The 16725-nt window shown below is 45.2% G+C and overlaps 1 protein-coding gene and 1 long non-coding RNA gene across 4 annotated transcripts in view; both read right to left on the minus strand.

The window, feature by feature from the left end:
- The window catches only part of LOC310831850, a 65573-nt gene that overhangs the window by 4267 nt on the left and 44581 nt on the right, over nt 1-16725 (minus strand). The window lies entirely within an intron of this gene.
- Nucleotides 1-16725, minus strand: part of WDR93 (WD repeat domain 93) — a 28483-nt gene that overhangs the window by 914 nt on the left and 10844 nt on the right. For all 3 annotated transcript variants that reach the window (XM_083712636.1, XM_083712638.1, XM_083712637.1), the window contains exons 8-17: nt 14373-14460; nt 13088-13271; nt 11658-11728; nt 11334-11420; nt 10199-10330; nt 8362-8569; nt 7467-7527; nt 6540-6696; nt 2909-3059; nt 1376-1495 (exon numbers count right to left, since the gene is read on the minus strand). In XM_083712636.1, coding sequence (XP_083568762.1) covers nt 1376-1495; nt 2909-3059; nt 6540-6696; nt 7467-7527; nt 8362-8569; nt 10199-10330; nt 11334-11420; nt 11658-11728; nt 13088-13271; nt 14373-14460 — 1259 coding nt within the window. The remainder of the gene's footprint in view (nt 1-1375; nt 1496-2908; nt 3060-6539; nt 6697-7466; nt 7528-8361; nt 8570-10198; nt 10331-11333; nt 11421-11657; nt 11729-13087; nt 13272-14372; nt 14461-16725) is intronic.

Genomic DNA, 16725 nt, shown 5'->3' on the forward strand with positions numbered 1-16725 from the left:
CCCATACATATCCGGACACAACTTTTGTGTCTGGATTTTCACTTAATGAAATATGGCAACCCTAGTTTAGCACAACCCTTCATGGTAACCCAAGAGTTGCCAATTATCCTACAGGACTCAGCTCAAAGGTTTTGATTTTATCATTTGAAGTCCTACACCTCTGTTTTTGGGATGCAGCTGGTGCTGTGGTCTAAACCACAGAGCCTAGGGCTTGCCAATCAGAAGGTCAGCGGTTCGAATCCCGACGACGGGGTGAGCTCCCGTTGCTCGGTCCCTGCTCCTGCCATCCTAGCAGTTCAAAAGCATGTCAAAGTGCAAGTAGATAAATAGGTACTGCTCCGGTGGGAAGGTAAATGGCGTTTCCGTGCGCTGCTCTGGTTCGACGGAAGTGGCTTAGTCATGCTGGCCACATGACCCAGAAGCTACACACCGGCTCCCTCGGCCACTAAAGCAAGATGAACGTCGCATCCCCAGAGTCGTCACGACTGGACCTAACTGTCAGGGGTCCCTTTACCTTTACCTTATCTCTGTTTTTAAGTTTTAATGTTTCACTGTGCTTATTGTTTCAAAATGCTTTCGATGGTTCTTAAATATTTAAAAAATGGGTCCCTCTAACTTCGTTTTGTATCACTGAAGTGCTTGCCCTAAACGGCCTCAGCCCAGTATCCCTGAAGGAGCATCTCCACCCCCACCGTTCAGTCCGGACACTGAGATCTAGCACCGAGGGCCTTCTGGTGGTTCCATCACTGCAAGAAGTGAAGTTACAGGGAACCAGGCAGAGGGCATAGAGGACCATGAGACACAGACATTTTTCTAACACTAACTGGTCAATAACATCCTTCCTAAAAAGGTAAAGGGACCCCTGACCATTAGGTCCAGTTGTGGCCGACTCTGGGGTTGTGGTGCTCATCTTGCTTTATTGGCCGAGGGAGCCGGAGTACAGCTTCTGGGTCATGTGGCCAGCATGACTAAGCCGCTTCTGGCGAACCAGAGCAGCACACGGAAACATCGTTTACCTTCCCGCCAGAGCGGTACCTATTTATCTACTTGCCCTTTGACGTGATTTCAAACTGCTAGGTGGACAGGAGCAGGGACCGAGCAACAGGAGCTCACCCCATTGCAGGGATTCGAACCACCGACCTTCTGATCAGCAAGTCCTAGGCTCTGTGGTTGAACCCACAGCACTACCTGCATCCAACATCCTTCCTAGCAGGAGGCAAAAGGGTAAAAAGCTCCTCATGTCAGTAAAATAACCTGCTTTAGGAAATCGCCTGGACTGGCAAAGGATGGATAAGCAGCTGCCATTAAGATAACAGGCATGGGTTGGTAAAAGATACGGCAACACGAAATCAGCCTCTGAGAGTGACCAACTCACCTAGTCTCCTCTTCCTCTACCACTTCTTGTGACTCTCCCTTTGCTAAGGATTTTGCGCAGTTCTTCAGCAGGCTCCAGCACTCGGGCATCTGTTGGCTAATTGTGGACAGCCGCTGCAAGCTGGCAATGAGACAAAGACAGAGATTCCATCTCCCTGGGCTCCTGCCTGAGCCCACTTTGCCATGCCTCATTCACTCAGTGCCAGATGGTTAAGCGATAAGGAGTTAAGTCAAAATGGTGCTCCCCAGCACTGTAAGTAAGGCTTATCCTTCGTAGTTCTCACTTTCAAGTTCTCAAAGTGATTCACATTCGTTCATTTTTATAACAGCCACATAAAAGTAAGTGATCGGGACAAATGTAAAAACGAGACATATAAAAACTTTTATAAATAATGCAATTAATCCTCATCACCTCCTCGTACCATTTTAACTGGTTTTGGTTGTTTCATATTATTGTTGCATTGGTTTTAACATGCTGTCAACCACCTAGAGGACACAATTGGATAAGTAGTATAAAAGCATGAGTAAATAAAATTACTATTACTATTATTATTATTATTAATTCAAATTATATCTTTCATCTCAAAGGAGACCAGGATGGCAGTTTAGGCCAGTTTAGCGCTCAGAATAGGGAATACTCAGGATAAGGAAAGGTTTCATGGTTCTCATCTGTGTGGATCATGTTGTACTGCCATCTGATGACATTACAAACAAATTGCACCCTGTGGAACGCATCACAAAAAATGTAGTATGCAATCTTCCCTGAAATTGGGGCTTGATACATAGTTTATCCAAGGAGATCACAAGTCTTCTCTACTGCACCCAAAATATACAATTCAAAAGTATTGAACTGTCAGGGCAGGTACTGATCTATAGGCATATGGCTGCTATTAAATCTGTAAATCTTGGGACCTGGGGTACACCACGTTGCTCCATTAACAGTGGCCACTATCCTGTGGATTGTTTATTTCATTTATGAATTGCTTCCCCTGAAACATCCTGAAGCAATTAACATCAGTTTTTACATCAGCGATAAAAACGTTTATGAAAACAATTTCAAGTCCAGTGCAAAGAAAGGCTGGGATAAAAGTATCCACATAAAAGGCTTGTTGGGAACAGAAGGTCTCCAAGAGGCACCCAAAAGTCAATAGAGACAGCACTTGTTGGACATTGAATGGGAGAGAGGGCAGGTGTTGTTGCCACACTATAAGCCTAAATCCCAGAATGGGCATCCTGATTATATGGTATCTGCCCTCCTGGAGACTGGTGAAGCAACTGGTTGGGTATGTGATGGGTGAGATTATATTCCAGGTATCCTGGGCCCCAAGATGTGTATAGATGTGCATGCCAATATCAGCACCTTGAACTCAGCTTGAACAGAATATATGTTTTCCTTATGTCCTTGGTGCTATGCCAGAGGAGAGTTGGGATGCTGATCTCTCCAGAGAACATTCCTGCTCCGGTCCCCTGTCGCAATCACATGAGCAAAAATGGCTCGCCAGCTCCAGGTCTTTTTCCGATTCAAGAAACTTACCTATCTTTTAGGAAGATGTTACAGCGCTTGTCCCAGGGTAGGACTACGGCTAAGGCTTCGGGTGGCTCTTCGGCTTTCAGGGCAAAAGCTTCCATGAATGGGTAAGTCGTGAAGTCAAAGATGAAAATAGTTTCAGTTTGCTGCTTGACCCCTGTGGGCAGAAAGAAAACAGCTTGCTAAGAGAGAAATACACACACACACAAGTTGGGATGGGCACTATTTTTCTCTTTTGGGGGCTGTACTCCCGTGGGAGAAATTTGTTAGGAGTCGCAAGCCACTAATGTGTTATTGTTTTTAAATCACATACAGTCGTGCCTTGGAAGTTGAACAGCTCAGCTCCCGAATGTTTTGGCTCCTGAACGTCGCAAACCAGGAAATGACTGTTCCAGTTTGCAAACTATTTTTGGAAACCGAACATCCGACGGGGTGTCCGCGGCTTCCAATTGGCTGCAGGAGCTTCCTGCTACCAATCAGAAGCCGTGCTTGGGCTTCCAAACGTTTTGGAAGTCAAATGGACTTCCGGTACAGATTCCATTTGACTTCCAAGGTATGACTGTATTCTACTGTTGAAAGTAATTTGAGTCTTTGTGGTTGACAGTGACAAACAGACAAACTCATTCATTCATTCATTGATACAATAGGCTTATCAGCTTGGCAGAGTGGTTCTTGGTTCTTGCCTCCAGGTGCAAGCAACAAAGTTTAATAAATAGGACCAGGAAACTTCTAGAGAGGAGGGAAGACACAGGGAGATTCCACATTAAACAGCGGGTGTGCTGGATCACTGCAGTAGGATATCTGAAAGTCCGCTGCCTGCTAATTGATACATTTCTCCCTTGGAGATTCCCTCAACTAAAAGGAACCTGATAAGAACTGGATAGAACCATGCGGGGGCGGGCAGGCTTTTTCGTGTCACTTACAAATGTGACGCTCACTTTCACTTCCCGTGGACCAAAAAAGCCCAGCAGTCTCAAAGTGAGCACATTTTGCATACAGAAGGCCCCAGATTCAATCCCTAGCATCTCCTATTGAAAGGATCAGGTAGCCAATAATAAGAAAGGCCTTTGCCTAAGACTCAGGAGAGTCGTTGCAAGTCAGAGAAGACCCTGCTGGACTAGATGGGTCAGGGGTTTAACGGTATATGCCACCTTCATTTGTTCATGAGGTTACAACAGTGGGAACTGTTAATTAGCCAGGAATTAGACCAGAAAGGAAGTCACTCAGCTTGTAAATTGCTGCATGCAAGCTTCATTGCCTCAGAAACAGGGTGGGAGGGCTACTTGCAATTTGACTGGAAATATTATGAACTACAATCTTGCACATGCATGGCATGAGTCTTCCATCGAGAGATGGGGAACCTGTGGCCTTTGAGATGCCATTGCCCTACAATTCTCAGCAGTCCTGGCTAGTTGGGGCTAATGAAAGTTCAGGCCTTGAACTATATGGTCAAAGGCAGCTGGAGCTGGGCTTGGTGCATGCTCACTGTTGAACCAAATGGGCCACATTTCAGCTAAAACCACTGACTTGGCAATCTAATTTCTCCTACGTAACCTGGCGGCAAGGCAATGGGGCCGCACAGGAAATTTTACATACCACAACAGTCTACAGTGCAGATACAAAGCAAAAAAAGTTGCAAATTTTGGAAGGGTGGGTTCTGTAATTACAGAAGTTTTAGTAGAAGCATCTGGTTGGCCACTGTAAGAACTGGATCCTGAACTCAATGGGCACATTGGCCTGATCTAGAAGGCTTGCTTTATGTTCTTAAACTGATTTTTGTGAACCACCAATCAATTAAAAAATTATTCAAAAACTCCAAATCGCCAAAAGAGAGGAAATACTTCAGCAAAAGAGGACTAAAGAAAGCAAAGATTTTCAAATGCTAATTGAGAGAGAGAGGTGCAAATCTAGAAGCAATTACTGTGATTTAAATAGAAATATATTGCATCATATCAGGGAAGACTCTGGGCAAGTGACCTGTGTCCTTGCTCTGTTTCCTGTTCAAGTGTTAACCACTATTGGGCAGCTTCAAAGCTCCTGCCCTCACTTCTTCTGTTTTTACCATTAACCAAACTTTAATTGGGCAGCCTTCCAAATAGAGGACTCCCTCAAGTTGAGGTCTGACCTCTGAAAAGTAGGGCACATGGCCACCCCATCTGTCTATCAGATCTTGGCCTTCTTCCCATATGTGTGTTGTGATATATAAAGTGGTACCTCAGGTTAAGTACTTAATTGGTTCTGGAGGTCCGTTCTTAACCTGAAACTGTTCTTAACCTGAAGCACCACTTTAGCTAATGGGGCCTCCTGCTGCCGCTGCGCCGCCGGAGCATGATTTCTGTTCTCATCCTGAAGCAAAGTTCTTAACCCAAGGTACTATTTATGGGTTAGCAGAGTCTGTAACCTGAAGCGTATGTAACCTGAGGTACCACTGTACTAGAGATTCCTGAAGAAAACATAAGCAATCCTTTTCTTTTAAACAGGACGTTAGAAAAATAGAATGGTAGAAGTGGGGGAAGGGAAAAGGAGAGAGGGCATGATGATAATTAAATAAAATAATAATAATAATAATAATAATAATAATAATAATAATAATAATAATAATAATTTTATTATTTATACCCTGCCCATCTGGCTCGGTTTCCCCAGCCACTCTGGGCAGCTCTCAACAGAACACTAAAAGCAGAATAAAACTTCAAACACTAAAAAGTTCCCTAAACAGGGCTGCCAAACAGTATTATGTTCTCCAGCCTCAATTCCCCCATCTTCCCAGGTCAGAGGAAGACTCAGTGGGAGGAGGCATCGCCCAAGAAGCAACTTTCCTTCTGCCCTCATAGAGTTCAGATTGTGTGACTCTTTACTTAACTCCTCAGACTCAGTTGCATAATAGGGGTTGGTGGCTGCTGAATCGGACAACAGCCCTTTTGAGAAACACTGACAAGCACCTCAGAGGTAGCAAGTTATCTGCAGGTCCAGACTAGTCAGCCTCCACCACAGGGCCTCAGCATGCTACTGAAATACAGTGGAACCACGGCTTAAGTACTTAATTCGTTCCGGAGGTCTGTTCTTAACCTGAAACTGTTCTTAACCTGAAGCACCACTTTAGCTAATGGGGCCTCCTGCTGCCACCGCACCGCCGGAGCGCGATTTCTGTTCTCATCCTGAAGCAAAGTTCTTAACCTGAGGTACTATTTCTGGGTTAGCAGAGTCTGTAACCTGAAGCGTATGTAACACGAAGCGTATGTAACCCGAGGTACCACTGTAACAGCTCTCCTTGGGCAAGTTTCAGCCGGCATCTGCCACAGCTACCTGTCCAGGGTCCTGAAAGGCCATGCTTTGCCTTGCCTGTTGTAATCCTGCATGGTCTCTTTTAACTTTGCCCTATCAGATGCGGCCCTGCAATGCCAGTAAGTCCCTTGCTTTAATCCATCATCTCCTGGATTGAGCCAAGCTAGGGCACAACAAGCAGGCATCTTAAAGAGTTCTCTGTGATGCTGCAGGGACCACAATAGAAAGACATTTGCTAACCACCTGAGGCATGTTATGGGGTCTTCCCACTTCAGGGGAAGGGCTTGAATGCCTTCAAGTGCTATTTCTGAGTTTTGAGTGCCTGCTCCCTTTTGTATCTAGGAGATCCTACCTTGGAGCAGCAAGTATTGGCCCTGAGTATCCACAGAAAAAACGGGCTGCCAGGAAGTTGCCACCTTGTAGGAGGGAGGCATGATGAACTGGGAAATATAATCTTCTGTGGTGGTGTCCATCAGAATGACCATGCCATCCCAGAAAAAAAGCAGCACCTGGAATAATGAAAGTTCATCACTTATGACAGAAACCCTCCTAATGAGCTGATAGTGTTTCCATAGCTACTTTGTTGGATGGGATCAGCAGTGGGTCTTGGCTTTTTCCCAGGTAGGTTATGTTTCACATTCGCAGGCACAGCTGAGCAGAAGATTTTTTCAGGATTTTAACAGTGCAACGTAACAGGGCCAAAGCCTACCAGTCTGACTTCTTCCTTCCCTCAAAATCCAGAGGATGAAAGATGTAGGGCTAGGCAGAAGTACAAATCCCACTTCAGCCAAAAATGTATTAACTGATGCTGAGAAAACTCAGTTTCTTAGCCTCAGTTCTCCACATGGAGAGAAAAGCAGTTCAACTCAATATAAACTGTAGACAGATGATCACTACTGTTGTTGGACTGGACAGCCCCTGTTAGGGCTACTGACCTTTTGGTTTTGTGTGCTTTTAAGTATACAAGCATAGTTTATGTGGATAGTGGGGAGTTTTTTAAGTCTGACAACTACTCTAGGCCCCAGTTTAGATGTGCTATGGCTGCCCACAGACTTCTATGGGCTAGCTGTCTATACAGCATCCATACTCTACCCACAAGAAATTGTAAGTCTTAACTGAAAATTTCATGCCCAGATACCTTAATCTTGGCGTGTTAATCTAACTAAAACAGTATCTCCTCTCTCCCCACCCCCCACCGGCCACCCGCAATACTGCTTTCACAATTCTGGTATTCAGAAGATGCAGAAGACATTATGGGAGGTAATCAGAAAACACTCACTGTATCAGGTAAGGAAGAAATGGTTGCTATAGCAGTGATGGTCTGATTGGGAGTCTCAGGCCTAAGAAAGAAACCCAAGTTTGTGTTACTCTTTGTGCATTTCTTCTTTGGGCATCTTGCGGAGAAAGCACATCAGTGAGAGCAGAGAGGTGGATTCACATAACTATTCTGGGGAAATGGTTTGGTTTTGCTTCATATTGCAAATGAGGCCAACAGAGTGTTCTACAATGTTCAAAAGTCATTGCTTCCAGCAGACATAGCCTGATGTGTTCTTTTATTTTATTATCATTTTTAAACAACACAAGTCTCAGATTTCCACTTTGGTTTCATTTCTCAAAAAACAAACACCCCCCCCCCCAAAAAAAACACACTATGTTGTCAGTCAGGATTGCTGGGTGAAATCCTGAGAATATATCAGGAACTTCCTCTAAATGCTTTAAAACTCTAGGAGTGGAGGTATTCATTTTAATTAATGAGAAACTGGACTTCCACATTTCACCCAGTTCCTTGGCCTTCAGGATTATCTTGTTAGAGGTCACTTAGTTTATCTGCACCTGCCTTTACCTACTTATGCTCTGTTTCCCTAACAATACCCCCTTGTATCCCAAGTGGCCTTCCCTTGTCCCTCTGGGTGGTATTTTCCAGCCACAACTATGAATTCCAACTCCCAATAATCTCTTGGAACCAGAGTAGTCCCAGCCAACTCCAATAAAAAGAGGACTAGAAAATGAAGTACCCTCTTCTTCCGGGAAGTACAGGAGTGGAAGACAAGGTATGCAGCCCTATTTGTCTTTGGAAGGCCTGGGCTAAAGAGTCCTCTCAATAGGAGAACCTCTCCCACCCTTCAAACAAGGTTCTGGGTCTGTAAACAGCCAGGATCCTGCCTCATCCGTACCCCAGCAGCTTGGTGTCAAATTCTTTGGCCCCCGATGTAATCATGTGGAGAGACCCATCTGTGCACAACACCAGAAGCTTCACTTTGGTGCTCGCAAGAACTTCACTGGAGCCAGGCGCTTTCTCGCAGAGTGAGGGTAAACCTGGCATGAACTGGATGCTTCGTATAACGTATCCATCCGGGAGCACAGTCACAGACAATGGGAACCCTAGGAAAGCATAAACATCACAGAGGGAGAACAGGAATGACAGCAGGATTCTCCTGGCCAAGGTAAGACTGATGGTTTCTACTAGACTGGCTGATAGGTGGGTGGGTGTGACCTGACAGCATCCATTCTTCACATCTGAGAGCCACACTTACCCAATGCTTGGATTTTGCAATTTGCTGGCCAGCCCACATCTATCACATGCTGTAGCATATTAGAAGATGTGTTTCTTTATATTTCTTAGTTTACCCACTTGTTTCCAGGCACAATTCAAAGTGCAAGGTTTTATTTATTTAAAGTGTTTTTTTATCCTGCTCTTAAGCTAAAAAGGCTCCCAGAGTGGCTGGCTTATCGTTACATGAGATTGGTAAAAACAAGAAGGGTGCTCACCTACAGTCTAATAATCTAAAATACATGATACGAAAGGGAAAAGAAAACTAACAAAGCCATGCACCAATTCTTAAAGTTACACAGGAGTTATTATAGTGGCTAGCGGGAATGGAAACAGTTCAGGGAGAAGAGAAATCAAACGAAGCTGGTCTCCTGTCAGAGCTGATGGAATGGCCCTGTTTTTCCCCTCATGCTGCTGAAGCCTGACCTACAAATCCTTAAGCAACCTGGATCCAGAGTACTTGGAGGTTCATGGCTGTTGCGTGTTTAGACCTTTAAACCTCCTCCTTAAATTAATTCAGACAAGACTCAAATTTTGGTTTGGTTTTTGGCAGAATTTAGGCCACAACTTTATTGATTGCAGCAAGTGACTGGTTGCATAGGCTCTGGTTCAACTAGCTCCCTACACCATTGCAGGTAGCGCTGACCCAGGGCACCAGCATAAGTCAGCCAAGGGTGAACACCTGGATAAGTGGAAAGCCAGGAACAGGCTATCTCCGCCACCCAAATGCTCCCCTGGACTGAGGCACGGGCACAACCCGCTCACAGGGGTTGACCAAACCATTGAGTCCCTGAATTCCTTTAACGGAATACCCTTCACATAGGGATGGCGAGAGCATTCTCCCATCCCTATCACCTGAACCAGAGCCTATCCGCAACCTTACGCTGTGACTATTTGCTATGCGGCAGGCAAAATCCAAATGGCAACAGCCAATCAGCCAAGTGGGGAAATTCCTGCTGTGCTCCTGTCTCAATGACAGACGACAAACAACGGCATAGCAAGGTTAAGCACACAAGCCCTAAATATAGGGAGAGGTGGGCGGGTGTTCCGATGAACGCACCGAAAGAGGAAGCTCTGGGTCACATGCATAGGTATATATAGGTCCCTTGATCCGTTTAGCCTGCGTCCCATTGGCCTGACTGAACCCTACATTAAGGAACCTACCAATCGGGTGTTGTGGCTATCCAAGCGTACCCACCCACAATACAGGGTTAGGTTGCCAGGTCTCCCTGCAACATGTGCCCTCTTTAAGGGAGGACCCCATTTACCACATGGATTGGTCCAATCATTAAGATCTTTGGACACCATGCTCAGGGTGCCACCACCACCAGGACGTTTTTGGTTGTGGTACCTCATTTCTGGAACCCCCCTTTTTTTAATTCACCAAGTGCCTTTGCTTATGGTTCGCGAGGGAATAGCCCCATGGCAATCTCATGAAAGCTGGCAAGGAAAAAGCTCACCAATAGATTTTTCCCAAACCGTAATAGTTCCATCTTCACAAGCAAAAGCCAGGTAACAGGAGCAAGGTGTGACAGCTGAGTACATGAGTGGAGAGGCACAGGGCCAAACTATGTCCGGTTTTGGATCAGAATCTGGAAAGGAATGAAAGAGCTTATGAATGATGGGGCCTGCAGGAAGGAAAGAGACAGTGCCTTTTGCTTAGTGCTACCCTTCATTTATGCAGATTGAACATATAGAAGAAGAGAGGAAGAAGAATGTATGGTACATTTAAAGAAGACTGGAAAACATTTACTGAATATCTGGAAAATAACTGTATGCAACTGAAAATGCTGGCAGCATTAAGATAAATTCAACAGAGTAAATAATTTTTGGTGGATGTAAAATGGAAAACTCATTTGAATGCTTATAGTAAAATATGCAGGGATGTATGATATGTAAAATGAACCATGGAAAGAGAAGAAGGGATGCCATTGTATATTTTAAAGTTTGTAAAATGTTTATTTGGAAATGTAAAATTAAAAATTTAATAAAAATATTATAAATAAAAGAATCCAGCCTCCTATGAGTTGCTATTTGCCCCTACATCTTTTTTCACACTGAGGGGGTACCCTGCCCATCTGACTAGGTTGTCCCAGCCGCTCTGGGTGGCTTCCAAAAGAATATACAAAACACAACAGTATGCCACCACCAAGAAGGCCCTCTGCCTGGTTCCCTGTAACCTCCCTTCCCGCAATGAGGGAACCACCAGAAGGCCCTCCGAGCTGGACTTCAGTGTCCAGGCTAAATGATGGTGGGGTGGGTGAGAGGTTCCTTCAAGTACACAGGGCCGAACGGCTATTGTGGACCCTCTTACATCAGGCCAAGGGTCAGAACTACACTGCCACACAGATTAGGCTTATGCCAAAACTGGCATCTCTGAACAGCAATATTGTATCATGGGAACACTAGACATTACAGTGGAGAAAGCAGCAAGGGGATGGGAGCCCACAAGTGGCAGGAGTAGGAGGCCGAAGCTCAGCTTAAAAATGCCACAGTTCCGTTGCAGATATGACGAGAAGAGTCTTTCTGGGATGGATCATGAGGAGGTTTGACAATGCACATAAAATTGCAGCTGTTACTTGCACACTGCATTACCAATTTTCTCCTTTGCTGGGCGACTGAGAAAGTAGTAGCAGAGGTTGTGGCTCCTGCTCCAGTGAATGCTGAGAGCAATGGGCATATCTGGAGAACAAGAGAAAGAGAAGGAAATAAATAAAGGGCCAACAGGGAAGATAGGCACTTCAGAACCCCAGCAGCTCCCCTCTCCCCAATTCTGGGAGCAAAATGAGAAAGCCAAAAACAGAGGTGGGTGGGCCATGCAAATTTCAAATCCCAGACACAAAGTTCCAGGTTCCCCACCTAGTTTTGTTCAGGCTTGCCTCTCTAATTCTGCAGAAGGAACTTCCGCAGTACAATTACCTGGCTCAGCTCTGAATTCGGTTCCAACAGGCAAAGTGCGGCCAGGCAAGTGAAAATGGAACATAGCATTGCTGAAATGGTGGCCAGGGGCGGGGAGGAGGGAGAGAGAGAGAGAAAGAGAGAGAATAAATCATTTTAAAACATATAGGATATATATAAAGGTTCGGGGGGGGGGGAGAGATAGTCAATGACACTGGTATAAGTAATGTTTGTGCTAAACCACCACAAAAAGCAACAACAAACATTGCAATGTGACTTCCTGTTAAAGTATACATTATACTAGGCGCTGCCACCCCTGCTCACTCCACATGTCCGGCCACCTACCTGCCAACCCCCACACCTGGCCACCTCCTCCTGCCTAATAATAATAATAATAATAATAATAATAATAATAATAATAATTTATTTATACCCTGCCCATCTGGCTGGGTTTCCCCAGCTACCCTGGGCGGCTTCCAACAAAATATTAAAAATACAATAAAACATCAGGCATTAATAACTTCTCTAAAACAGGGCTGCCTTCAGATGTCTTCTAAAAGTCAGGCGGTTGTTTATTTCCTTGACATCTGATGGGAGGGCGTTTCACAGGCAGGCGCCACTATTGAGAAGGCCCTCTGCCTGGTTCCCTGTAACCTCACTTCTCGCAGGGAGGAAAGCACGAGAAGGCCCTTGGAGCTGGACCTCAGGCTGAACGATGGGGGTGGAGACGCTCCTTCAGGTATACTGGGCCAAGGCCATTTAGGGCTTTAAAGGTCAGCACCAACTCTTTGAATTGTGCTCAGAAACGTACTGGGAGCCAATGTAGCTCTTTCAAGACTGGTGTTACGTGGTTCCGGCAGCCACTTCCAGTCACCAGTCTAGATGCCTTTGCATCTGACCAAACCCCATTCCTTTTACACCTTACCCACCACCTCACCTATCCCCCTCACAGCTCAACCCACTTCTCCTCACACATTTTAAAGAAGGGGGAGGCACTTCAGAGAGTAGTTTTCTGAAGCGTCTCCCTCCCTACATTAAACTACGCTGCAGCTGCATTTAACAGAAGGGGAAGGCACTTCACAGACTGGGTTGCCATACTGTTCTGTGAATCATCTCCCCCCGCCCCTCCGTTAAATGGCTCACCTGGGCTGCCGGCTGCCTGCACTTCTCACTCACCTGCATGCCGTCCCGCTGGAGCTGGTGTGGCCACTATCAGCAGCCACGTGAACTGCAGCGTGACGACAGCCTTACATTCCTATGTATATAGAAAGAAATCAAGCCACTGATTAATATATTGTCCCATGAACCCAGGGTGGGTTAGAGGTGAATCTTTCCAGCTTTACTACTGCAGCAGAAATAAACTCTGGGGGTCTTGCTGCTCCCAGGAGCATGAGAAGGATGGAAGATTAAAGTAAATGTTAGATGTAATCCAACCCCCCCCCCCCACTCACCAGGGTTTCTCCTCCTTGATCTCTAGCTCATCTTCTGTCTCCAGATACTGTTGGAAAGTGCTGCTAAATATTGCCTCCTGCCGCTCCCATTGGCTTTCCTTGAGCATATGGTTGTATCCCAAGCCAATCACACTGCCATCATCGCTCTTCATTAAGGCTTCATAAGGATGCTTAAATGTGCTTGCTGAGTTTAAATGTATACAAGACAGTGTTAGAATCGGTCATGGAGTCCTTGCCTTGAAGAATCCTTGTCTGATACGCAGCAGGAGCCAGTCACAAAGGGCTACGTCATGTCCTACTAGCCTAGACAGGAAACCTGTTGCAAATTTGCACATTGTATTCTCACTGGTCATTTTTTAGAGAGAGAATCCTCCCCTCCTAATGGCCTTTAATCAGGGAAGGAGAAACAGTAGGCATCAACTGAAAACATTCTATTTTCTTTCGGTGCACTAAATGTTGTTCAGTATAGAAGACCGGGTTCTGCAGGGATTGCAAAGACAGACCAGCTCTGGGCTCTGATGGCCTCTGCTGGTCAATGCTGGTAGTGCTCTCCATTTCTGACAAAGGAAACACTCCCTGTTAATGGTGGAAGAGGCACTTGAGAAAGTTGGAGGAAGTGCATGAAAAGTCTTAATATTTATGTCCCCACCTCCTGCAGGCTAAGGAGGTGCCATGAACATGCCTTGACAAACAACACGCACACCCCAAGTTCCCATTTCATTCCAACTCCCCTTGCTATTTTATTTTTTTAGATTGTGTGCCTGGAGGCGGGGGCTTTCTTTAAAAAATAAAAATAAAACTGTACCACTCCAAACATGCTTTACTTATCCTTTGTGTAAAGAAGGTGGACAGAAAGAACTTTTTCTCCCTCTCTCACCATACTAGAACCTGCAATCAGCCCATGAAATTGAACAGTAGTAGTACATTCAGAATGGACAAAAGGAAGTATTTCTTCAGTGTGCAAGGATAAGATAATGAAATTTGAATGACCATCCACAGAAATTGCTTTAGAAGGGGGTTGGACAAATACATGGAGAGCATCAGTGGCAACTAGTCACAATGGCAAAATTCAAATCCCAGGACCAGAGACAGCATGCCACTGAACACCAATTTCTGGAGAACCACTGCAGGAGAGGGTTGTTCTATTTATGTACATTTTAGTTGGTCCTAATACATGCATTTATCATACTATTTTTACATTTTGTATTTTTACTGTTGCACTATTTCAACAAAACACAGAAACAGAAAAGACAGGTAAACAGAAGAAGGTAAGGAGAGTTCATACGTGCAAATGGTTTGGGTGATCTGATCTTCAGCAACAGAACAGGGGGAATCAGCCTCGATTCAAGCCTGCTTAGAAGCACTTGAGGATCCTGTAATGAAGCAGAGAGGCAATTCTAAACAATTCCACTTCCAGAGTCCACTTCCCATCTCGCCCCATACACCGAGATTTTCCGAAGCCAAGCAATTTCTGGCTATCCTCTTTGGAATGTTAACCAATCACTTGATACGAAGACTGGGGGACCTCCTCTATCCTACAAGAAAAGTGGCTGGACTCCAAAAATAGTGCATGTGTCTCATAGCGCCACTCCAGGTCCAAGACACAGGACAATGCATGGTATAAGCGTTGCACTCATCTAAAGCAAAAATAGGAGCCAGAAATTAAGGCTGCAAAGTCCAAACCAGCCCTGTAATGGCTGCTGGCTGCCCCCCCCCAAGTTGTCAACCAAGAAGCAATAATGGTGTAAAGGAGTAGCATTTAGGAATATGATCTTCAAGTTTGTTGCAATTCTGCCTGTCTCAGAGCAGATAAATGGCTAATTCTTTCATAAGAGGCTTCCTTTACAGATAAGCTGCAGTGGGAATTGGCCGACTTCCACCTTGCGTGGTCTACTAATTTTGTTTACTAGCATTTCTGCTAGTAAACAGGGTTGTGTGTTGAGTCCCCTGCTCTATACTCTCTATACGTATGATTGTACAGCCATTTATTCCAGCAACAAAATCATCAAGTTTGCTGATGACACTACGGTGGTGGGGCTCATTTCAGGAGGGGATGAGTCCGCCTATCGGGACGAGGTGGAGCGGCTTTGTGCTTGGTGTGGAGAGAACAATCTGGCTCTTAATACGACTAAGACCAAGGAATTGGTGGTGGATTACAGGAAAAAAAAGGCGGACATTCAGCCCTTGTATATCAACGGGGAACGGGTGGAGAGGGTGGCAGAATTCAGGTTTTTGGGAGTGACTATCGATCAGGGCATGACTTGGAGCGCAAATACCACTGCTCTGGTGAAGAAGGCCCAGCAGAGAATTTATTTCCTCAGACTTTTAAAGAAGAACAATCTGAGTGAGAGACTGCTGGTGTCCTTCTACCGAGGCTCCATAGAGAGCATTCTCACATACTGTATTTGTGCCTGGTTCTCCAGCTGTACAGCTAGGAAGAGGAAGGTGCTCCAGAAGGTCATAACCACAGCCCAAAGGATTATTGGTCATCCCCTCCCATCTTTGGAAGAACTGTACGGTTCCCGTTGTCTTAGGAAAGCAAACAATATCCTGCAGGATGCATCTCACCCGGGACACAGTCTGTTTGTACTACTGCCTTCTGGCAGGAGATACAGAAACATCAAGTCAAGGACAAATAGACTGAAAAATAGTTTCTATCCAAGAGCTGTGGCCTTCTTAAATGCAGTAACTCGATAGTGTGACCTGGGAGTTTGATGGGTGTGGGTGTGGGTGTGGCTGGAATGTGGTTTGTTTGGTTGTTGTTGTTGTTTTGCTTTTGTTGTTTTTAAGGGATGGCATCCAATTTCGTCGCACTTGTGCAATGTTGCACTTGTGTAATGACAATAAAGAATCTATCTATCTATCTATCTATCTATCTATTCTGTGATCCGGCGATGTGTGTTGTGTTTTTCAAACAAGATGGCATGTTCAGAATCTCTCAATAGTTATGGCATAACTCATCTGTGTTAAAGGACCCTGATCACATCAACCAATACCCTTCACTTCAAGAACAGTTATATTGAAGAATGTTTTTGCTCAGCTACCAGCCAGGCCTCCGGACTTCAAAGGCCACATTCCAAAGGCTCTGAGCAACACGCAGAGATTAAGCAGCAGTAAGAGAAAGCTGGAAACTCAAGAGCTTTCCTTCAGTGTGCTTAAATAAAGTCCACTCAGGATCTTTGCAGCTAAAAGCAGTTTTTATTTACAGCAGAACTATCCATTATCTATCACAGCGAACAGCATCGTGAAAACACGTCCTCTCTGCTCAAAAGCGAAAGTAGAGAGAAAGAACAAAAGCTGGAGACTCTCAGAAATGACGCATAGTCTCCCCCCTCCCAAATTGTAGGCAGGGCGTAAACTCTGAGCTGTTTAACCCTGTAAGCTCAGGTTCTCCTCACATATATCACCTTAACAGTCATGGTTTCCTCCAAATAATGCTAGGAACTGTAAAAAAAGGTAAAGGTAAAGGACCCCTGGACGGTTAAGTCCAGTCAAAGGCGACTATGGGGTTGCAGCGCTCATCTCGCTTTCAGGCCGAGGGAGCCAGCATTTGTCCACCGACAGCTTTCCAGGTCATGTGGCCAGCAACATTCTGGCGCAACAGGACACTGTGATGGAAACCAGAGCGCACAGAAATG

Source organism: Podarcis gaigeae (genome assembly GCF_964106915.1).
Source record: "Podarcis gaigeae genome assembly, chromosome: 14".
In the NCBI taxonomy this organism is placed as follows: domain Eukaryota; kingdom Metazoa; phylum Chordata; class Lepidosauria; order Squamata; family Lacertidae; genus Podarcis; species Podarcis gaigeae.